Genomic DNA, 25,322 nt, shown 5'->3' with positions numbered 1-25,322 from the left:
AAAAGAGCATTCACTATCTTTCACCCTGAACCCCTCCTTCTTAACTTTCCTATTTCTTTTAATAACACTCATTCTTCTAGGAATCCAATCCATTGCCAAGTTAATTGTTTTGTTTTCTTTTACTCCAGTTCAACTTATTTACTACCTCTGTGACTTTAGCCAAGTCACTTAACCTCTCTGAAGCCTCAGTTTCCTCTTCTTTAAAAATAGTGGGTTGGGGGCGGAGCCAAGATGGCGGCTGGTAAGCAGGGAATAGTGTGAGCTCCATACGGAGACCCTCCAAAAACTTATAAAAAATGGCTCTGAACCAATTCTAGAATGGCAGAACCCACAAAACAGCAGAGGGAAGCAGGGCTCCAGCCCAGGACAGCCTGGATGGTCTCTGGGTGAGGTCTATCCCACACGGAGCTCAGAGCTGGGAGCTGGGAACGGAGTGGAGCAGAGCCCAGCCTGAGCAGTGTGGACCATCCAGAACAGAAGCCAGGCGGAGGGGGCCCTAGCGCCCTGATTCAGTGAGCTGCGGCAGTTACCAGACCCCTCGACCCACAAACACCAAAGACTGCGGAGAAGGTTAGTGGGAAAAGCTGCGGGAGTGGAAGGAGTTTGCCGTTCGCCTTCCAGCCCCGGGGGCAGCGGAGGTGGGGCAGCTACAGCTGTTGTTGCTTCTGGCTCCAGGCCCACCTGGTGGGAGGAATTAAGTGGTGGATCAGAGCAGGGGTGCACAGCCTGCCGAAGATCTAAGCCCAGTTTGGGCTGGGGTTCTTGGGGAAGGAGCAGTGCTGGTGTGACAGAGCTGGCACCTCCCCCCCAAACGTGGAACATAGAACTCTGTAATCTACAAGCAGTCATACCCCACTGAAAAACTCAAGGGTCAAGTTAGTTGGCTGGGAATATGGTCAGGCAGCGAAAACGCACCCAGATTCAGTCTCAGACTTTGCATTCTTTCTTTGCTGACAAAGAAGACCAAAACATACAGACAGAAGAAATTAATAAAGTCAAAGAGCCTACAACAGAAACCTCCAAGAAAAACATGAACTGGTCCCAGGCCATGGAAGAGCTCAAAAAGGAGTTGGAAAAGCAAATTAGAGAAGCAGAGGAAAAATTGGGAAGAGAAATAAGAAGGATGCGAGAAAACCATGAAAAACAAGTCAATGACTTGCTAAAGGAGACCCAAAAAAATACTGAAAAATACACTGAAGAAAACAACACCTTAAAAAACAGACTAACTCAAATGGCAAAAGAGCTCCAAAAAGCCAATGAGGAGAAGAATGCCTTGAAAGGCAGAATTAGCCAAATGGAAAAGGAGGTCCAAAAGACCACTGAAGAAAATGCTACTTTAAAAATTAGATTGGAGCAAGTGGAAGCTAGTGACTTTATGAGAAATCAGGATATTATAAAACAGAACCAAAGGAATAAAAAAATAGAAGACAATGTGAAATATCTCCTCGGAAAAACCACTGACCTGGAAAATAGATCCAGGAGAGAGAATTTAAAAATTATTGGACTACCTGAAAGCCATGATCAAAAAAAGAGCCTAGATACCATCTTTCAAGAAATTATCAAGGAGAACTGCCCTGATATTCTAGAGCCACAGGGCAAAATAGAAATTGAAAGAATCCATCGATCACCTCCTCAAATAGATCCCAAAAAGAAACCTCCTAGGAATATTGTTGCCAAATTCCAGAGCTCCCAGATCAAGGAGAAAATACTGCAAGCAGCCAGAAAGAAACAATTTGACTATTGTGGAAACCCAATCAGAATAACCCAAGATCTGGCAGCTTCTACATTAAGAGATCGAAGGGCTTGGAATGCGATATTCCGGAGGTCAATGGAGCTAGGATTAAAACCTAGAATCACCTACCCAGCAAAACTGAGTATCATGTTCCAAGGCAAAATATGGACTTTCAATAAAATAGAAGACTTTCAAGCTTTCTCAGTGAAAAGACCAGAACTGAATAGAAAATTTGACTTTCAAACACAAGAATCAAGAGAAGCATGAAAAGGTAATCAAGAAATGGAAATTGCAAGGGACTTACTAAAGTTGAACTGTTTTGTTTACATTCCTACATGGAAAGATGATGTGTATGATTCATGAGACCTCAGTATTAGGGTAGTTGAAGGGAATATGCATATATATATATATATATACATATATATATGTATATGTATATATATGTTTATGTATATATATAAGTGAATGTGTATGTATGTATTTATCTATGTGTATATGTACGCATGTGTATGTATGTGTATATATATATATCTGTGTGTTTATATATATGTATATATGCATATATATATATGTATATATATATATATGTAAAAGAGAGAGAGCAGACACAGGGTGAGTTGAAGATGAAGGGAAGATATCTAAAAGAAATAAAATGAAATTAAGGGATGAGAGAGCAACATACTGAGAGAGGGAGATAGGGAGAGATAGAATGGGGTGGATTATCTTGCATAAAGGTGGCAAGAGGAAGCAGTTCCGTAGGAGGAGGGGAGAGGGCAGGTGAGGGGGGAATGAGTGAACCTTGCTCTCATCAGATTTGGCCTGAGAAGGGAATACCATACATACTCAGTTGGGTATCTTACCCCACAGGAAAGAAGAGGGAGGAAGATAAAAATAATAAAAGGGGGGGGGGAAATGATGGAGGGGAGGGCAGATGGGGTTGGAGGTAATCAAAACAAACACTTTGGAAAGGGGACAGGGTCATGGGAGAAAATTCAATAAAGCGGGATGGGTTGGGAAGGAGCAAAATGTAGTTAGCCTTTCACAACATGAGTATTGTGGAAGGGTTATACATAATGATACATGCGTGGCCTAGGTTGAAGTGCTCGACTTCTTAGGGAGGGTGGGTGGGAAGGGAAGAGGGGAGAGAATTTGGAACTCAAAGTTTTAGAAACAGATGTTCAAAAACAACAACAAAAAAAGTTTTTGCATGCAACTAAAACATAAGATACACAGGCAATGGGGCATAGAAATATATCTTGCCCTACAAGAAAGGAAGGGAAAAGGGGATGAGAGGGGAGGGGGGTGATAGAGGGCAGGGCTGACTGGGGAACAGGGCAACCAGAATATATGCCATCTTGGAGTGGGGGGGGAGGGTAGAAACGGGGAGAAAATTTGTAATTCAAACTGTTGTGAAAATCAATGCTGAAAACCAAATATGTTTAAATAAATAAATTTAAATAAAAAAAATAAAAATAGTGGGTTGGATTAGATGGATTCTGAGGTACCTTCCAGCTCTAGATGCATCATCCTATAATCCTACGAACATTTCTCACATCCATCCCAGTCACCCTAGCCCAGGCTTTTATCAACTCTGTTGTTCTCTCTATATCCAGTTCTCCTTTCCCCAATCGATGCTCCAAACAGCTGCCAAACTGATGTTCCTAAAGCATAGCTCTGAATATTACTTCCCTGCTGAAGAAAACTTCAATGGTTCTTCATTGCCCTTAGGATAGGCCTGCACAACATGAAGCCTCGAAAAATGTAGAGGATGTAAAAGAAAGTAAACATTGAACAAGTGCTTAACCCACCTTCCACTAGTCACTATTATGCCCATCATGTAACTTGGCAGGTGGCTTGCCACTGTGCGCTCTCTCCTGTTTATCATGTGACCCATGGCAACCAAACACTGTCAATTTGTTTCTAGTATGAGAGGATATCTTTTCACTGTTTTCAGTCATTACTAAATGTAAACAGTAAGAAAACCTGGAAAATATATTAAAACTTGTACCGCTTAGCAAAGTAATTCTTTAATATGATTTCATGATAAATAAAAATCTTAAGTAATAAGTGTAATTAATTGATATTCACTGAAATTTCCCTTTTTAAAAATATAGTTAATTCACAAAAGTTTAATCATTAATTATAACTTTACTTGGAAAGTGAGCCCCTAAAAGCCTATCTGCAGCCCAAAGAAGTTTATTATTAGTCCATTTTAATTTTGGCCACTGCCTACTGCCAAGTTGTACAGGTCTGCTTTAGGATAAAAGACAAACATCTCTGTGTTTAGCATTTAAAAGTTTTCACACTGTGGCTGTAGGCTTCTCTCTCTTACCAAACTGATCATACATGTCTCCTCATACACTTTAGCCATACTTGCTGCTCCTTATACAAGCCATTCCATATCTCCTATCTCTGCACAGGATATCCCTTCTCCCCCACCCCACCCCACCCCCCAATGCTGGAATATTCTCCCTACCTCCAAATCCTGAAACCTCTAGCTCCCTTCAAGATTCAGCCCAATTACCACCTCTTCTAAGAGACTTTTCCTGATACTCCCAATCTGTAGAGCCCTCCCTCACCACAAATGGCTGGGTATGTTGTATATATCCTTTATGTATATGAGAACATGCATCCTCAGAAGAGAAGCTCCTTAAGGTTGGCAAGAAAAATAAAAACCAACAAAAATGGGTCTCAGGGATTGTTTTGTATTAAGTCTGACTGGGGAAAGGGATAAACAAGGGTCAGGACTACTTCTCATCATAGATGGGACTATAATAATGGATGAGAGAACTCACAGCTGTTCACCTTCATTGTGCTTCTGTTTTCTTGGCCAAGGAGAATGATCTTTGAATTGAAAAGGATGTAACAAAAAATAGCTAATGATCAGGTAAAATTCAAGATAAGTAGGGAGATAATAAGAAAGCACCTAGTTAACTCTCAATTAGTTCAAGCTGCCAGCCCCAAAAGAAAATCATTCAAGGGTAGTCAAAGAACTAGTATATATGATGGCTACAGTTATCCTTGAAAAATCAGGCAGAATGGGAGAGCTGTTGCAGAACTGAAAAATGTTCCAGTTTCCAAAAACAGGGCAGAGAGTAGAGTTTGAAACCACAGGCCAATGAGCTTGAAAGTTCGATTTCTGGCAAAATTCTACAACATATTTTTGAAGGGATGGTTAGTGAAAATCCAAACAAGAAAGGATGATCAAAGAACAGTTCAACTAGACTACTAGCCGTATTTACCTTCTATGTACAAAGCAGAATGTAACAGAGTGCTATAGCAAATATGAGAAGGGAGAAAAAACGCTTTTATCTGGGGGAGTCAGGAAAGATTTCCTTAAAGAAAAGAATGTCCACAGAGAGAGATGTGGAAAGAGTACATTCCAGATATGGGATATTCTCAAAGTAGGGCAGGGCAGGGCCAAACCAGGGGAAAGCTGGCAGCACAGTCTGGCTAGAATAGAAAGTGAATAATAATAGTTATAACAAATTGCATTTATATAGCTCTTTATGTTTTAAAGAACTTTATTTGATCTCATTTGGTCCCTAAAACAATGTTTTCAGGTGGACACTACAGACATTATTACATCCTTTCATAGATGAGGAAACTGAGATTAAATTACTTGCTCATAGTTGAACTAGTAAGTGTCAAAACAGGATTCAAACGCAGAGCATTCCTGACTAGAAGTCTAATATTCTTGCTCCTGCCCCATGATACCTCATGTAGAATGAAATTAAGTCTAAAGGTAAAACTGAAACTACCCCATAGAGGGACTTTACTTCCAGGCTGTATTTATCATTTGAACAAAGGAAAGCTATTGAAAGCGGAGAGTGATATGATCATTATGGGTTAGGAAGACTGTTTTCACAGCTGTGTGAATGCTATACTGAAGAGGAGACAGATGCAAAAAATCCTGGGGAAGCAGAACTGGCAGGACTTGCTAACTGGATTTTGGGGATGGGAGAGAAAGTAGTCACAAAAAATGTCAATATAGTTGTCTTTAAATATTAGGATAGGTAACCCCCCCCCAAAAAAACCCACCTCACTTTACAATTCTTAGTGTTCCTAAACTGTGATACTTAGTACTCTTCACTCTAACCCTCATTACTAAAGTCAAATATGCCATGAATTATGTTGATCGTGTATTCAACCCAAGGGGGTTTAATTACTGAAAGACTTCATCAGCTGAACTTGTAAGACTCACAAATAAAACATATTTTGAATCTTGTAAGTAGAATTTCAGGCAGTCGATTTTTACAAAGTAATTTTCTAACTACCAAAATTCACAACTATTCATGACTTTTCTACATGGGTTCTACTATAATCATACATGGCATTAACTTCCATATAAGATGAAACACGGGTTTTAAAATTCAAAGATTGAATCAGCTGGGTTAAAAAAAAAGTGCTATAATCAAAAAGTTGGAAATAAAAATGAAAGGCAGAGTTGTTTGTTTCCTTTTCTTAATACCAGGAAAGAAATATTTACCTAATTAATATTATATAAGAGAAAAAACACAGAATTTGTATCTATTAATTGGGTTTTAATTCCAGCTCTACTTCTGATATGCAAGTCCACCTTGGACAAGTCACTCAGACCTTCAGCTTCCTCATCTAAGACAAATAATACTGAAACTACTTAGCTCACAGTTAAGAATTGTAATAGATAAAGTAATACAGTTACAAAAGTATTTGCAATTGGCAAACAAAAAAAAAACCAACTAAGTGATTAAAACTAGCATTAAGTATGAGGGTTCCAATACTAGAAAAGAGGAATGGACAGACAGTAGTTTTTGGAAATTCTATTTTCTCACTAAAATGGTCTTGAACACAAGAAACACAAGGATATCAAATTAGTACAGTCCCTTCAAGGAAGAAATAAAGTACTAAAAATTGTCCTAATGTAACATAATGTAATGAAGATTCATTCCTTTTCACTAACTTTGATTGTCATAGCATCAAATAGCTGTTTGTTGCAATCCAGTCCTAAAATTCTGCAGTTAACACTAGTTTTGTGATTCAAAAAAATATCAAGTAACCTAATAAAACTTATATTTCTTCTCAGCAGGATTAAAAATCTTGCATTAAATTCTCCAAATTGTCCAAAGGAAATGGTAACTTTTGTATTAAAAAAAAAAACACTTGCAAACATTTTGTCATTGGAAATATTTAACACCTAATAGCAATTTGTCTGCATATTTCCATCTTGATCATTCAAAATTTACCAAGGTTCAGAGAAGCACAAATTTAGAATTGGAGGGGACCAAAGAAAGCATTTAATCTAACACCAAACCGGCTTCACTTTACAAAAGAGAAAATCGAGGTTCAGAGCTGTGAAGGAAGTTAACCATGGTCACATAGGTTAGTAAGTAGCAAAGTGGTCTTCTGACTCCAAATTCAGAACTCTTTCCACCAGTCATAGGCCCTTGGTGAACACAAAAATAAACAATGATGACCTGTGTAGCTTGACTGTTTCAAAACTCACTCATAAAAAAGAAATGTACGGTACTCTTCTAGATAAATAAAATTCATTCATGAAAACTGATTATCAGTATTCAAGGGCTGTCATAAGTAGCACTTACTCAACAATCAACTAACATGTATCTACTACAGGCCAACCCCCAGTCCTGGGTCCTGATGATACAAAGATAAGAGTGTTAAGGTTACATTTTATGGGGGTAGGATAGGAGAGGGAGACTTACACATATAACTATATACAAAGTAAAGATGAATTTATTTTTGAGGGGAACAGTAGCAACTAAAGAGCACTGAGAAAGGCCTTATTTGTGGTTGCATTTGTACTGAGCTTTGAAAGAAGCAGAGGTGAAGAGAAGAAACATTTCTCATATGGGAGACAGACATCCCTGTGCAATATTTTCATCCTACAGATGAGTCACAAGATATGAAAAGCACTTTTTTGACTGGCAACCATATAATTCTTTGATAAGTAAAGGATTTCACTACTGTGGTATTCCATTCATTATAGTGACTCTAATCCTACACTTTTCCTCCAATGTGGTTCTTGTCTTTATTCTTTAATAATACATATAGAGTCCTTCCCAACATGGAGACTTTCTTATAATATTTTGTGGATATTTTGCTGATTTTTTTCCATCTATTTGTTCTTTTAAAATTTTTTTTTAATAAGAGGGCTGACTCTCTGGCAGGGGGAGATGGAGGGATAAAAGAGCAAGTGGTAAGTGATGTAAAAAGAAGAAAAAAGAATTTCAAAATCTACGTTTAAAAATATTTTGTAGCTATCAGTGTGACACTCATACCATCCATCTTCTATTCTTCATCTCAATAGTTGACCAGGTCACATTCTTTTCTAGTTACACACGGCATCACAGGATTGAGAGATCAAAGGGACTTTAGAGATCATTAGGTCCAATTCTTTTATTTTGCAGGAAAGTGACCATCAGAGAAGGTGCCTTAGCCAAAATTCCATGCACATGTTTCCTGATGTTTGTTACTACTTATTTTCAACTCATTTTTAGCAATATGTTGCTGTTATCCCACATATCATCCACTACTCTTTGAGTCACCTCAAATTTTGACCATTTTGAAATCATGTGGCTGTTCCATGATACACAAGTACATATGGGAGGGAAAATGGGGAGGGGAAGGAGGAAAAGGAGGAGGAGGAGGAGAAAGAAAAGAAAAAGACAAGCTTTTGTAGCAGGGAGTAGTTTTGCATCATTGAAAGTGCTACACAATTTCCCCAATAAAACCCAACCAATTTCTTCCTATTCAATTCTTAGCCCATTTCACTGTATATCTTTGGCCCTGTCACAGATTCACAGAAACTAGAATTTGAAGGTACCTGAGTAGCCTAACAGTCATAACAGTAACATAACAGTAACATAACAGGAATGAAGTCTTCACAGTAATATATCTGACAAGTGGTCATCCATACTCTGCCTAAAGATCTCCAATGAAGCAGAACCCATCATATCATTTTTTTTAATCGCTTCACTTCTTGAGGTACCTCAACTCACATTTGCACAAGTCTGATTATTATGAAGTTTGTTTGTTTTCCCCCCTCATATCAAACCTAAATTTGCTTCTTTGCAACTTCCTCTCACTTCCTGCTGTTCTGCCCTCTGGATCAAACAGAACAAGTCTACTCCATCTTTCCTGTGACAGCCTTTCAAATACTTGAAGGTATCTCTCATGTTCCCTTAGCTTTTTCTCTAGGTACAACATTCCCAGTTCTTTCAAGAGGGACTCAAGCCTTTCCCAATTCTACTTGCCTTCCTCTAGATGCTCTCCAGTTTATCAACATCCTTCTTAACTCGTGGTGTCCAAAGCTGAACACAACATTCATATGTCATCTGACTAGAACAGATTACAGACTATTACCTCTTTATTCTTGGAAGAGGTGCCTCTCTATGTGAAGCCCAAGTGCACACTAGCTTTTCCAGCTGTTCCATCACACTGTTAACTCAAACTGAGCCTGCTAAATACTACAATGTTTAGATCTTTTTCAGACAAATTGTTTTCTATTACTCCCCTAACTATATGTTTAGTATTTTGTTTGTTTTGTTTTGATAATCAAGTATAAGACTTGACAGTTACAAGTCCAAGACAGATGTCAGACTATCTTAATGGGTACATACCCATAATCCAGGCATGGCATACTCTCAATCACTTGGGTTTTCCTCTATACATTGTTAGACCAATATATTGAGTAGTCACAGAGCTAATTAAGGAAGTGTTATAGTGTTTTAGATCTTAATAATCAATACAATAAGGTACACAAACAGAAATTTCTGAAAAACATCACTGCATTAAAAAAGCCATCTCATATTTAAACTTTAGGTAGGACTTTGTCCATAATGTAGACCAACATCTTTGGCAAGCATACAATCTGCCTGGTTTAATGTTCTGTTTTATCTTGACAATCAGGAGGATGGTTATGTAAAGTTTACATTTTTCCTATAATTACATTTATCAAGGAAAATCAAATGATCTTACAAGATACATCTTTTATGTATCTTTTTTTTATTTATTTAAGAGAATCTTTAATGACAATTTTATTCCAATGCAAAGGTGTTTTTGTAATTGACAATCGGGAATTTGTTACACCTCTCAGTTAATTTACTAGGAAAACATGGCCTTCTAAAGAAAATCATTTGTAAAGGTTTATTATAGTTTCATGTTTTCATCAATAGAGACACTTTTCATAAAGCTTTTGTAGAGATGGGGTCAACATATTTTTAATTTGATTACATACTTATTATTACATTATATATTAGTGGAAAGTTGTTCATTTCCTCTCCTTTTTTTATCTGTACTACTGTCCATGATCCATTCTACTTTTTAAAAAATTCTAACCTCTGAGATATTTCAAAAATGGTTCCCCAAATGCTTTAAAAATGTGTCATCTTGGCACAGATCTTTCCTGTGTGTGTTTGATCAGGTGTGCCTGATCTTGAGGGCCATCTCCACTTTCTCACTGATTAGTGAGTCCAAATGCTGCAATTCTACTGTTATTGATGATGAGAGTAGATCTCCATAGAAATCCTGAAAATCTGTCCCATTTCATGTCTATTTGTTGTCCTCCTTCCAGTTTCACCTAAAAAGTCTCTCAGGATAAGCCAGATTAAAAGATTTGATGCCAAAATTTCTATAGATTCACTTTCCTCTCCACAGCTTTTTTATCTTTTCTGAGATGAAATTACCCATAATATTTCATCTCCTCCATAAATGTTTTACAAATGAGGTATAGGATCACAGATTTGGGTTGCATTCTAAATTAGTGTTGCCCTTGGCTGTCATATCTCTCTACTAGGCAAGGAGATCAAACTGAGACAGTTCTAGGGTTCTTTTACCTTCTTCATATCAGTGGTTATTTTATATCTGCTAAAATTCTCTTTAAAAATGGCACTAATCAGTCAATGACTGTCTTTTTTTTCTTATTCCTTTCCCATGTTTTCAGAATTAATCAACAAGCATTATTTGAATGCCTTTGTACCAAGTACTATGAACTTACATTCTGTCATAGAGACAACATGAACATGTATAAATATAGAGAGAATACAAAATAAATAAAATGTAAATTAGTTAAATACAAGCAAAAGAAAAGGACACTAGCAGTTGAGGGTAAAATCAGTAAAGGTTTTGTGTGAAAACTGATGATTCAGCTGAATTTTGAAGGAAGTGAAAGATTCTATGAAGTATAGATGAGAAGGGAATACACTCCAGGTACCAGGACAGCAACAAATTGTTTAAATAGGTCAGGTTGTCCTCAATTAATAAATGGTCAAAGGATAGGAAGTTTGTAGAGGAAGAAATTAAAAATTGAAAAAGTGCTCTCGATCACTATTGATTAGATAAATGCAAATCAATACAACTATGAGGTACCACATCACACCTATCAGATTGGCTAACATGACAAAACAGGAAAATGATAAATGTTGGAGAAGATGTGAGAAATTTGTAACACTAATGCATTGTTGGTGGAGCAGTAAACGGTTCCAACCATTCTGGAGAGCAATTTGGAACTATGCCCAAAGGGCTATAACAATGTGCATACCCTTTGACCCAGCAATACCACTTCTAGGGCCATATCCCAAAGAGATCATAAAACAGGAAAAGGACCCACATGTACAAAAATATTTACAGCAGCTCTTTTTATGGTGGCCAAGAACTGGAAATTGAGGGGATGCCCATCAATCGGGGAATGGCTGAACAAGTTGTGGTATATGAATGTAACGGAATACCATGTGCTATAAGAAATGATGAGCAAGTAGACTGCAGAAAAACCTGCAAAGACTTATATGAACTGATGTTGAGTGAAATGAGCAGAACCAGGAGAACATTGTACACTATAACAGCCACGCTGTGCTATGACTGACTTTGACAGACTGAAGCTTTTCTCAGCAATGTAAGGATCCTTGTAAGACAATTCCAAAAATGAAAAATGCTATCCACATCCACAGAAAGAACTTTGGAGTCTGAATGCAGATGGAAGCATACTTGTTCTCCTTTTGTTTTGTTTCTTCTTTCTCATGGTTCCTCCCATTAGTTCCAATTCTTCTTTACATCATGACTAATGTGAAAATATGTTTAATATGAATTTATAAGTAGAACCTATATCAGATTGCATGTCAGCTTGGGGAGGGGAAAGGAGAACAAGGGTGAGAAAATTTAAAACTCAAAATCTTACGAAAGTGAATGCTGAAAACCAAAAATAAATTATTTTTTAAAAATAAAATAAAGTCTTAGGACTGAAAAAAATCGGTCAAGTTGGCTCACAGTGCCCTTATCCTTTACTCTAATTTAGAGCTGACTTTTACCTTTTTTCTAAGCAGCTGATTATCTACATTAACTGCACACAAAGAGCTGATTCAGAAAGGATAACTATCATGGCATAGTCATTTTTGGTCAAGATAAAGTCAATTATATTTTTGGTAATATTATTCAGTTCCCACAACATCCAGTATTTTCCAACTTTCTTAAAGTGCTCATGATATACAGTTTCCTTTCTTAATCCTACACTTTGTTTTCCCTGATATTTTTCACCATCTTCCTATGTGTATAGCTGGCATATTAAAGTCATCAAGTATCAAGGCATATGTTGATTTCATTTGAAGGATCTTGTCAGGTTCTACATAGAATTTAACTTCTTCTTGTCCTACTTCCAAATTTCACCTAAAAAGTCTCTCAGGGTAAAGCCAGATTAGAAGACTCAGATGGAAGCCAAGATTTCTATAGATTCACTTTCCTCTCCACAGCTTTTCTATCTTTTCTGAGATGAAACTATTCATAATCTTTCACCTCCCCCATAAATGTTTTACCAATGAGATTCTGAAACAGCTGTTGGCATTGACTGCAGTCACCTTCACAATGCTCTGTTTGCTTGCTTGCACCATGAACACTGACTGCCAAGGTGAAATGCCCAAGTGTTCCCTGAACTATTTTCTGTGTGGTCTTTGGGTGCATGAGACAAACAAGTATACTAACTTCTTTCCTGCAGGCCATCCTTACATGTAGTTGCAACTTCACTGTATCTTCTGGCTTCGTGTGCCTATGAAGCATTCCTGCAGATCTGGGTCAGCTCCTTAGTAACATTTCAGCTTAGAGGTCACTGGACAAATTTCACATATACCGTTAAATTAATGGTTTTTAAGCAATCTAAAAACAATGCAATTCTTAGTTTCCTTTGCCCCTCTTTTCCTCCTTTTTTTATAACTGCGCAACTGTCACTGAAGAAATGTAAAGGGGTAACAGAATATTGAGAATCATTTTAAGTTAAATTTTTTCCATGGTTCATGATGGCCAAAGAATTAATTCATCACCTACTGGCCAATCTGCCTGTGATAAGCTGAGCCAGGCTTCAGAATTGCAGACACCATATATTTCTAAGACCATACTCAAAACCTTTCCAGCTTAGTAGAACCTCCCAAAGACATAGCCAAAGTGACAGCTGTTAAGGCAATGAGGCAGAACTATGTAGAGATGGGTAACAATTATTGGGGAAGCTTTTTCAACAGCAACATTAACAACAAACACATAAAACATTCAAGTTTTTATTTTTTTTTACTTTCTGATAAAATCAGAGACGACATGCATTCAGACTAGTCTGCAATTTAGAGTGCTTAAAAAAAAAAAAAAAAAGCTTGGGGCAGTTAGGTGACCCAGTGAGTAGAGCACCAGCCCTAGAGTGAAGAGGACCTGAGTTCAATTCCGGCCTCAGACACCTGACATACTTACAAGCTGTGTGACCTTGCGCAAGTCACTTAACCCCAACTGCCCTGCCTTCCCCCCTCCAAAAACAAAACAAAACAAAAGTTAAAAGAAAGGTGGGAGCATTTTATATAGCCCTGTAAATAGGCTAACATTTTGTCAATGTCGTATCAGGTCACAAATAGCATACCTAATATCAGGAAAAAAAAAAGACATGGTTTCATGTGCCATAATGATCGAAGTCACCTCTTTTTTTTTTCATATTATAGACAAAATTTCAGCCCCTATTTTTCTGTCTGGATTTAAAAGATTTTAGCAAAGTTAGTTAAATTACTAAGAGCCATTACAAACTCCTTGTTTAAAATTTATTAATGAAAAGTGACCAGTTGTTTTTAAAGGGAAGAAATCCTTAATCTTTTCGTGATTTTATGCATTTTTGAACTTTTCACCCTCCAAATATTAAAAGAATCTTAAGACTGGGTAATCAGAAAATGTCATTTATGTTACAGAAAATGGAAAGTCAGACATCTGAATAGGGACTTAATTTTTTTTTCTCGAAGAATAGAACTTAACTTTCTCAATCCCATGAATACTAACTTTCAGTGAACCTACTCTTGATTGAATACATTTAAGCTAATTAAAAATACAAACAAGGTAAAAATCTCTCAGATAATGAAATGTTCTAATAGTATGAATGTAAAGCAGTATATTCTAAGATTAAGAAAATATTAGAAATACAAAGGACTTAGAAAGCATCCTGTCCAATCCTCTGATTTTAAAAATTAAAAAAAAAAAGGCCCAGAACTTGCCCAAGGTTACAGAGGTAAAGTGAGGATTTGCAAAGAGGAGGAAAAAGGAACGCTTCTGAATCCCAGTCCAGAGCTCTAGACTATACCATAAGAAATGACACTTCATTAGTGAATAAGGAATCATGTATTAGTATACTGTTTTAACACAAAACTTTAAATTATCTGCTATCCCTTTAACTATATATGTATATATTTATACATGTGTGTTTATATGTATGTATATATCTTCCTTCTGAAAATTCTGACAATTAAATAAAAATAGTTTTTAAAAAAAGGAAGAGAAGTTCTCTGCTTAACAGCATGTCTCAAACATTCAGGAACCGTCTATTTCAGTGAAAGAGGAATCACGAACACAAAAGTGAAGCCAAATGTAACATGTTGCCCTTGTATTTTAAGTTCATATAAAACAGAATTTAAACAAAGCTTAAATTTACGTAGTGGTTACTTGCTTTACAAAAGAATTCTTCCTCACCCCCCCAAAAAAGTACTCATAATGATTTCTTTATCAATTTCCCACTATGCTTCTAAATATACATTGATTTAACATTAAAAATATAACTTTTCAAAAAACATCAATCATATACACAGGTATGACAATATAAAATTAATAAACTTAATGGGGAAGGAAGCTCTATTTAAAGTTTCTCACTTATTCACTTTTTTTTTCAAAATTTAAAGAAGCATTTCAAGTATATACCTATTTCTGTACATGTTTTCCCTGTTACGACTGTAAGTTCCTTGAGAACAAGGACTTTCATTTTTTTTTCTTTGTATACCTAGCACAATGCTTGGAATGTAATAGGCATTTAACAAACACCAGTTTGTTTGACGTAGCCTAATGGGGAATCATTAAGCAATCATGGTTTGATAACACTTAAAACCATAGGTAAGTTGATTTTAACTCTGTCAATGTTAAACTCACAGTTTTAAGGCTCATTAAAAATATGAAATGCTTTTATGTGGAAAAATTAGTGCATATAATGCATACAGTATCATTATTAACAGAACTGAGCTACAATTTGTTAGCAATACTACTCCTAAGTTTAGTTGTCATGTTATCTGCAATTCAACTAACCACTAACTCAAAAACCTAGAAGACTGACCCTCAAATTCCTTCACTGATCCTGAAAATCACCACTGCCTAGCATGGAATATACTCCTTTATGTTTTAGAAAGTATGAGGAATTGTAGCACCTTTCTGTAGTACTAACAAATATAGCAACACACTAGCAATGGACATGGTGGACGGTGACAAGTCCAATTTTATTGGTGTGGGGCCAAAAAAGTAATAGAAAAATCTGAAATTGAATAAGCTTTTTTCTTAGCTAAGCATCGGTGGACAGCAGTAAGCACTAGTAACAGCACAGGATTGTGGTGGCAGTACTAGATACCTAGTAGAAAGTTTTTTTTCTCTATACAAAGGATGAACTGGTTAAAAAAAAAAACCTTAAGCATCTTTCTTTTCTCCATAGAACTATATTTTACTATATACAGACAGCCAAGTGGCACAGTGGATAGAATGTCTATCTGGGGTCGGGAAGACTATTTTTTTCAAATCCAGCCTTAGACACTTAATAGCTGTGTGACCCTAGGCAAGTCACTTAACCTTATTATTTGCCTCAGTCTCCTGATCTGTAAAATGATCTGGGGAAGAAAACAGGAAACCACTCCAGAATCTTTGCCAAGAAAATCCAGAAGGGTCATGAAGAGTTGCATATGACTGAAACGATTGAACTATAGAGAAAGATGAAAACGAGGCTTCCAAATTAGATACAAAATTTAGCTCACCTTTGCTATCCTTATAATAAGACAACAAATATAAAACATTTTAATCTCTCTAAAATAAGTCTACTTTTTAAAAGGAGGGGAGAAGAGGCTTGATTTTTGAGAAAAGAATAATTCTCACTGGGGTTTTAAATTACTTCCACATTAAGATAACTAGGCTCAACTGAACCCAAGAAGAAGAAAACTATCAGCTGACTTGACATATCCTAGATAGCTCAGAAGACCTGTGTTGGGGCATTTTTCAAGGTAGACAGGGGCTAGGTAAACAAGGTAAACAGATCAGACTCTTCCAGGAAGAGAGAAATCAATAGGGTGACCAGCAGGTGGCTGTATGCAACTCCCAGAGGAAACCATCATCCCCTCAAAAGAAATGTGAACAATGACAAGTGGAAAAAAAATCCACCACACAACAATTTTTGTTCCAAAGAGCGCCCGGTCCCTAGCTCACAGTTGACCCTAGCTGATTCTGAGAGCCACCTACACAATAAAGCAAGCCACATTCTCCCTTTGCTCATCCCTAATGGCAGTCACCCGTGGACTTCTCATCCCCCAACCGCGGCTGGCAGGCACCCTTCGGCTCTGCACTCCACTGCAGTTGCAGTCCAGCATCCATACAAAGACAAAGCTCCTCACCCCACTAGTCATTCATTCACACATCACCCCCCCAAATTAAATAAATGAAGCCTCAATCTACTTCCCCACCCCCACTCACATACTATTTCCCCCACAGTTCCCGCTGCCTTCTCCATCCTCTGGCCCCTTTGGGGAGGGTACCCCCAATCAGTGCCACGCAGTAGGCCGCAGAGCCAATAGCTCCCCACGCCTCACATAGCGGCCCTTCCCTACGGGTACCCTCTGCTGGGGGTCGCCAGGGCAAGCCGCGCCTCCCCGCCCTCTCCCCACCTCCACCGGATCAAAGTGGATGCGAGAGCCCGACAGCACAGGCTGGGTCCGGTCCCGGGCCTCAGGCACAGCCCCCAGCGACCCTCCCTCCCCGCCCCGCACCCCTCGGCCGGCAGTCTGGACTCACGTGTAGATAATGGACATGAAATGCATAAGCCACAGCACGACGAAGAGAGTGAACCCAAAAACGGCCATTCCCTCTTGGGCCAGGTCCAACACCGCCATCACCGGGACCGCCCGGCCCGGGCCACCGTTCCGGTGCCCGTCGACTCCCCTCCTCCCCGCGTCGTCGTCGTCGCCGTCTCGGTCGCCGCAGCAGCCACAGCCTCGGCCGGCGCCTGGCGCGCGCGGGGGGCGCGGGGGAGGAGCTGGGTCCGGGAGGCTCAGGAGGGGGCGGGGACGGGCGGGCGGTCAGCCGGCCGGGGCCGGAGAGCCTGCGCGCCCCTCAGCGAGCTCGGGATGCCCGAGCTCCCGGGGCCCCGGCTGGAGCCGAACGTCTGCGGCTGCCCTCTCGGGCCCTCTCTATTCCCACCCCGCCCCCGGCCAGAGGCTGCGCGGCTCCGCTCCCGCTCCTCTTCCGCCTCCTCCGGCTATCTGCCGCCCGGCTCGGCGTCGCGCGGATCCTCTCCTGACTCTCCCTCCTCTGTCTCTCCGCACACTAACCGAAGGCGGCTGCTCGCGCCGCAGAGAACCCGGTGCGCCCCGCCTCCTCCTGCTCCCTCTCCCGCTCCCGCCCAACCCCGCATCGCGGGCCCTCCCTAGCACCGCCCTGCCAGCCCCCGCCTCCGGCCACACGACCGCGTGACGTCAGCCGTCACCGTCGAAAGGGGGCGGTGCCAAAGCCCCCGTGCCCCACCCCTCCCCCCCGCGAGGCTCCAGCCCCGGGGCCAGACTGAGCTCGCCAGCCGGGTAGCCCGAGGAAAGGAGGGCAGAGGCGCGGCGTCTGGAACCTTCATCATCCCCCTCCTGAAAAGGAGAGACGATTGAAAAAGCAAAAGTTCTCTCTTTTTATTCCACCTTCCCCACAGAAGGCTAGGCGGGGTGTGGAGCGATGAATGTGATCGTTTAGGGGAAAAAAGCAACCAGGCATATTTTCCGAAGGAACTCTCCCTCCTCTGTCTCCGCCTCCCGGCTTCCTTCCGATCCAGCTAAAATCCCACCTTCCACCGAAAGCATTTCCTACATCCTCCTTGATGCTGGTGCTTTCCTTCTGCTGATTATTTCCAATTTATCCTTTATATTTAGCTAGCCAGCTCGATATCATCTATCTACACATATGTGAAGATAGAGATAGACGTATCCACATGACGATATGCACATGTGTGTGTATTCATATATGTAAAGATACCTGTATATCTTATTTGTGAAAACACGTGGGTGTTTTCGTGTTGTCTCCCTATTAAACTATGAGCACCTTGGGAGCAAGGATTTGGCTTTTGCCTTTCATTGTGTGTCCCACACTCAGCACAGTGCCTGGCACATAGTCAGTACTTAGTGAATGCTTGCTTGATCGATGGAGGAAGAAGAGCAGAACATGGAAGAGTTGTAAAGCATTTCCACATAGTAGCAAAAGGAGTCCTGTACTTGGAGTTAGAAAACCTTGAGTTCAAATTCTATCTAAGACACTTTTCCGGTATATTCGACCCTGGGCAAGATCCTTGACCCTGCTGACCTTTCTTACTTTCCACATAGTAAAGTGAAGGGTTTGGACTATCTCCAAGATCTCTTCCAGCTCTAAATTAGATCATAATTTTAAATCTAAGCTCTTATTATTCCATAATCCTATTATCCTATCACATAAAATGGTTCCTGTAAGATACAATGATCTTCTTCTCCAGCTTAGCTTGAATTTAGCGAACCACCTGGGGATGGGGTATTGGGCACAGAATAGGCCAGGAAACAAGGAAACCTACCAGAGGAAATGGGATCTTGGGGTTGGAGGGAAGTGTGTTTCTCTAATAGAGGAGATGGGTGTTGCTAAAAACATATTACTGGGAAACTGACTTTAGGGTCGATGTTTCTCAAGGTCTGGGCTTATCAGAAACCACAGGTTGTAGCAGCTGAAGGTAACCAGAGAAGGCCAGGATTTGTCAGTTTTGTTTTGTTTTGTTTTTCGGGAGGTAGGGAGGGATATTCTTTAGAATATCTCTGGGTTCTGGAAGTTACCAAAAAAAAAAAAACTCTACTGGGGGATGCAATATGTAAACAGATAAGTAAATGCAAGATAAATTGAAGAAGAGAATGCTAATAAGTGGAGACATAATGACCATCTAGAAGGATGCCCATATATTTTTACAGTACCTACTACAATAAATATTGCCTAAGGGATTTGACAATCTGGATAAATAAAATGTGCCAGGAATATAATACAAAACTAAGAATTAAGACCCTAAATTCTATTCTCAGTCTAACTTACTATGTGACCAAATGGTCTCAGTCTTTAAAATTGGAGTGGTATTGTCATTTCTTTCATGGGAACTATTGTTTTGTTCTGGAGAAAGTTAAGGTAACAATTACACTTCTATATGCAATTAGATAGTATAAAATATTATTACTTATATGTACAATTAAATAATACTAAATTCAGATCACATGATATCACTTCACTAATGAAATACAGTCACTTTTAGAATATAAGAAGCCATCAGTTAATATTTATATCAAAAAGATATATTTTTATTAGAAATTTTACCATAGGTGGAGATGGGAACAGGGAGTGTCCCAAATTATCTCAAAATTTTATGTATGTGTATATGTAGAATGTGTTATATATGTGTGTGATATATACATATTTTTATACACATACATGCAAACTAATAGAGGGTGTAGTGAGTGAATGTAGAATTGGCCTTGAAAACAAGAAGACTTGGGTTCAAGTGTATCCTTGAGCTCAAATTCTGTATCTGACACATACTAGCCGTATGACCCTGAGCAAGTCACTTAACCCTTCAGTGCTCTAGGCAACTTTTTGAGACTCTAAGTTGTAGATCTGCTAGTTAAGGAGGTTCCCTATATCAATGAAATCATAGGTCCAGTCCCTATCCCTATTCTAACTGGCACTTTGGTCAGGAGGAAGAGTAAGAAAGAAAGCTAAAAATAGAATAGTACAATTCAAGAAAAGATTAGAAAGCATTCTGTGTGTAGACTATGCAACTAAAGTTACTGCAGGAAAAAAGTAAATTTTATTCACGTATTCTTCCCCTAGATACTGCTGATGGTGCACTAGATAGAGAGCTGGGCTTGGAATCAGTAAGACCTAAGGCTCTGACACTTACTAGCTGTGTGACTCTGAGCAAGTCACCTAATCTCTGTTTGCCTCAGTTTGCTCAAATGTAAAATGAGGATAACATCACCTACCTCACAGACTTGTTTCAGGGGACAAATGAGATATTTGCTTATTCCTTTCCCTTCTTCTTCCCATTTGAATCATACTCCAAAGTTATTTTGTGGCTTAGAAGTGACTGATGGTTTTCAAGGATTAGGTGGTGTTTATCCTTTGTTTTTGAAGAGGACCATGGCATCAGGGAAATGATGACATGACTTGCAGTTGACTTTGATTTGAGTGAGGGAGGGCTGTGCAAGGTCACTAGCCTCACTTTCTCCTCCAGAGCCATCTGGGTCCAGTGGCCTGATATTCATCAGGATGACTGGAGATGACCCTGGATGTGATGGGTGACCCTGGCCCTTTTAGGCTAAGGCCTTTTCAGGTACTCACTTAGAGTGAGGTAACACCCATTCAGTGAACAGGCCTCTTTAAGAAGTGAGTCAAGGGATGGCCCCTTTAATTATTAAAAGTAAATCCAACTGGAAGGGGAAGACCCTTAGAGTTGCTGTTCCAAAGAGAAACAATTACCATTGACATTCACTCTAAGCCAGGAGGGCCCGAAATACAGCCATTAAGCGGAGCTTGCAGGGACCTATTGTGGTGCAATCTATGAGCTTCAGAGATTATATTAGTAGAACAAAAGCTCTGGCAGATCCTACCAATCTGGAAAGGATGCAAGCCTGTCATAGGAAGATCAACTAGAACCAACTTAGCTTTGTATGTACAAAGAATTATCAAAAGTGGGTCAAGTAACGATATTTAGGGAACAAAAACCACTCATGAAAAACATTCACAAATGTAAGAAGAAGATATCCAAGATGATAAAAATCACATCTTGAAGTACCAAAGTATACATTTTTTAAGGCAAAAACACCATGAGAGCCACTAAATCCACTAAACTAAATCCAATTTTAAGTAAACTATTGAAAATAGACAGGAAGAAATTTGGTGCAGCAGAGGGAGAAAGAGTTAGTGATAGAATCACTGGTCCTCAGTTTCCTGTTCTACAGGATGACAGGATTGTTCTAGACCTCTAAGGTTATTTGAAAGTTTGGTTATTTTGTTTCTGGAACTATTGAAACAGTTATTTATTTCATTTTTAGGCTTTGTTAAACCTCACAAACATAAATCCCTCTGTGTGTGTGTGTGTGTGTGTGTGTTTGTGTGTAGATTGAACCCCTAATATCATTGGCATAAGGACTACCTGGTGAGGAAACTTCTTTTATAAATAAAGTTCTGCAATTTATATCCTTAGAGAATTGCCTTGGCTACTGAGAGATTAAGTGACTTGCCCAGGCCCAATACCCAGTATGTATTAGAGACAAGACTTGAGACCAGGTTTCTTGATCCCAAGATCATCTCTCTGTCCACTATGCTCTCTAGTTACTGTGCTGTGGCAGATACACACACACACACACACACACACACACACACACACACACACCACACTTTAAGTTTCTACTTCTCTCATCATTTCTCTCTTCCGCTCCCACAATAGAAAACAATCATAATAATATTTAATTGTGTTTCTTTTATCAAATGATAGATAGATAGATAATATTCTTTCTGTATTGAAGCTCAAACCAAAGACATAGTTCATATTGGCTCAAATCAAAATTGAACCATAAAAATTTAGTTATGACTGAACCTGAACTGAAACAAATAGAAAATTTATTGGTTTAATTTCCTTGTCCTAGAGTTAAGAAGGGAAAAGTAAGCATGAGACTGAGGAAACAGCTGCATGAGTTACCACAAAAAAGCAATTTAATTAAATTTTGGCAACTTAACACCTTAACAGATTCAGTTGCTTTATAAAGAAAGTATTTGATATTTTATGCTGGAAATACACTCACTGAAAATTTTGTATTTTATTTTGTGCTTTGTTGTTAAGAATTTTTAGAAAATAGAATTTTTCAACAAAAGGGAGGAAACAAGTCAGCTGAGTAACTTTTTTACAATTCAAGTTTAAATTACATTACTGTTAGAAAATTTGTTTTTGGGGGAGGGCCTAAATAAACCTGATAGTCTACGTCATTTGAATTAACTAGAGAAGTACCCAATTTTCAAATTCCCCTTGCTAATGTAGACTAGACAGAGTTGTTTGAATGTTTTCTTTTAGCCATAGGAACCTATAGTCACTACCTCCTCTCTAATGAACTCCCTGGAGTCATATTGCAGAAGTGTCGTTGGTCACAAGTGGGAGTCAGCAAAGGAGTGTGATATATCTCAGGGCTACTAATGTCAAATTAACTAAGATACTGACCGATAAGATACTGACAGTAGATCCATAACATAATTGACAGCTTAATTTTTTTAAGTTAATGAATGCCTACTCCCTTAAAATGCAGAAGGGATATATGGAGGACTGGACACTTTTTTTTAATCATTTTTATTATTAAAGATTTTCTGAATATGCCAAGAAATCCCAACACAGATCTCCATGAGTATTCTAGGTGTTTCATTTTTATTTTCATGTTCAATTATTACTATGATTCTATGAAATTACTTTAAAGATAGATTAGTGATTATTTTTCTGTATTATAGGAAGTTGAACAAAAAATATCCCAAGATTCGTCAAAAATGCACTGAGTAGATATAAATTCCTAAAAGAAAGTCAATAAAAATCTGGTCTGAAACATGTTTATCCTGTGTAATTGGTGGCCCTGATTATTCACTTGATTGTTTTCCCCAGAGTTAAAGGTACTGTTTAATACAGGCAGAATAACGATCAATCTATTTGCTAAATAACACTGTCTTTGTTGCTTTGTCAAAATGTACTTTTGTAACAGATACTACAGTAGTAAGATACTGCTGTGATCTTACTAAGGTACTCTATTACAATGACTATTTGTTGAGATGAAGAAATAGCTCTTCGTCAATTGCCATTTCAATGCCTGATAATAGCTTACTGGATAGTTTTGAGTGTGTGGGTGGGTGGGTGGGTGTGGTAAAGGGGAATGCTATAGTTCACTAGAGTTCATATTATTCACAGCTGTTTTGCTAACTCATTTTCAAATTACTCACTGTGCTCTAACACATTGCTCATTTTTCAGGTTTCATGTGTGACCCGTGACTTAGGATATTCTGGATTTTGCTGTGATGAAACACCAGCTTTCTTAAAGGAAGTTCGATTGGGAAAAGACATGAAAATATGTCTTATGTAAATTTATTTCTATCTCTTTTAAATTCTTTCTGAAATTTCTTTTGCTGGATATTTTTAAAATATGTTTATATCGATGCCTTTTGTTTTTTTTTTAAATCATCGTAATTAATCTCAATATCCCTCTTCACTTCCTCCTCCCACACAGCCATCACATATAACAAATAATATTTTTCAAAGACAAAAGAAGAGGGAAAAATCAGCCTTTTCTCTGTTATTTCCTATTTACTCTCTACATTCCTTACTTTGTATGTATTTGTTTATATGTTGTCTACTCCATTTGACTATAAGCTCCTGGAGGGCTGGGCATGTCTTTTGCCTTTTTTTGTATCTCTAGCATTTAGCACAGTGCCTCAGATGTGGTAGGTGCTTAGTAACTGTTTGATTGGTTGACTGAAAATTAGCCAATACACTGAAAAAGTCTAAAAACATGTTCAGTGTACCATGCTCTTGGACCTCCCCTGTGCATAGGGGTGGAGCTTATCTTCTATTCTTTGTAATTTTGCTACATTCTTGTTTTATTGGGGGGGGAGGGTTAATTCTGTTTACATTGTTGTAGTCATTGTATATATTGTTTTATTGACTCATTCTGAATAACTTCATGGAGATCTTTCCAGGCTTCTCTGTATTCATCATATTTGTTATGTGTTACCGCATAATAATATTCCATTGCATTTATGTATCCCATTTTTTTAGCTATTCCTCAATCAATGAGCATCTGCTTCATTCCTAATTCTTTGCTATCACAAAAAAGTGCTATAAATATTTTGATGTATATAGGGACTTTATTCTTATCAATAGTCTCCTTGGGGTATAAGTCTAGCAGTAGAATCTCTGGGTAAGAGGGTATAAACATTTTAGCCACTTTATTTGCACAATCCCAAATTTCCTGAATTTTTCAATGTAATTTAAATCATCTGCTACTTTTAAGGCCTGTACTAATGTTAACCATGCTTCAATCATCATGTTATTTTCCACTAAAATGAACTGAAGTCACTAAAAGAAAAACCAAAGTCGCTTAACTGTGTTCATATAAATTCAAAGGAATTTATAATTGAAAAGTAGATCATTTATTCTAATCCCTTAATTTTATGGATGAAGGAATTAAGGCCCAGAGAGGTCACCATTTGGTAGCAAGAGTCTTAAACTTGGAATCAGAGAGTCACAGGATCATAGAATTGAGAGTTGGAAGGAATCCCAGTAGCCATGTTGTCCATCCCTTATATCAAAGGAATCCTCACTATAACATACCCTGCCTCTAAATGAAGACCTATAAGAAGAGGGAAACCACAATCTCACTCCTACTCCATTCCATTCTAATTCTTAGAAAATTTTTTCTGACATTGAGCTTAGATTGGACTCTTGACAACTTTCACTCATTACTCTTGGTTCTACTTGGGGCCAAATGGGAAAATTCCAGTCTCTCCTTCACATGAAAACTCTGCAGATTCTTGTGTCATATCCCACCCTACCTCCACCTCCAAGTTTTCTTTTCTCCAAGCAACACATGCCCAATTTCTTTAATTGATCCTCATATGACATGAATGAAAGGCCTTTTACCATTCTAGTTGCCCTCCTTTGGATGCTATCCAGTTTTTCAATGTTTATTTAAAAACATAGTGTCCAAAACTGAACACACTACTCCATATGAAGTCTACAGAGAGCGGAATACAGTAGGATTATCACCTTTCCATTCCTGGAAGCTATGTCCCTTTTAATGAAGCCCAAGATTACACTAACTTTCTTGGCTACAACCTCACACTGTTGATTTATACTGAGCTTACAATATGCTAAAATCCCAGATATTTTTCAGAATAACTGCTATTGCTCCAAGCCTCTCCAACCTTACACTTGGGAAGTTGGTATTTTTTAATTCAAGTGCAAGACTTTACATTTATCCCTATTGAATTTCATCTT

The 25,322-nt window shown here is 38.5% G+C and overlaps 1 protein-coding gene across 1 annotated transcript in view; it reads right to left on the bottom strand.

Annotated features, from left to right (window-relative positions):
- UGCG (UDP-glucose ceramide glucosyltransferase) overlaps positions 1 to 17,581 on the bottom strand; it is a 53,449-nt gene extending 35,868 nt beyond the window's left edge. The window contains exon 1 of the mRNA XM_036741770.1: positions 17,048 to 17,581. Within this exon, the coding sequence (XP_036597665.1) occupies positions 17,048 to 17,145 (98 nt within the window). The 5' untranslated portion in view covers positions 17,146 to 17,581. The remainder of the gene's footprint in view (positions 1 to 17,047) is intronic.
- Positions 17,582 to 25,322: the final 7,741 nt, after the last annotated feature.

This window comes from Trichosurus vulpecula, chromosome 1, assembly GCF_011100635.1.
Source record: "Trichosurus vulpecula isolate mTriVul1 chromosome 1, mTriVul1.pri, whole genome shotgun sequence".
Classification (NCBI taxonomy): Eukaryota; Metazoa; Chordata; class Mammalia; order Diprotodontia; family Phalangeridae; genus Trichosurus; species Trichosurus vulpecula.
The sequence above is the reverse complement of the archived record's forward strand: the minus strand, read 5'-3'. Positions and strand labels throughout refer to the sequence as shown.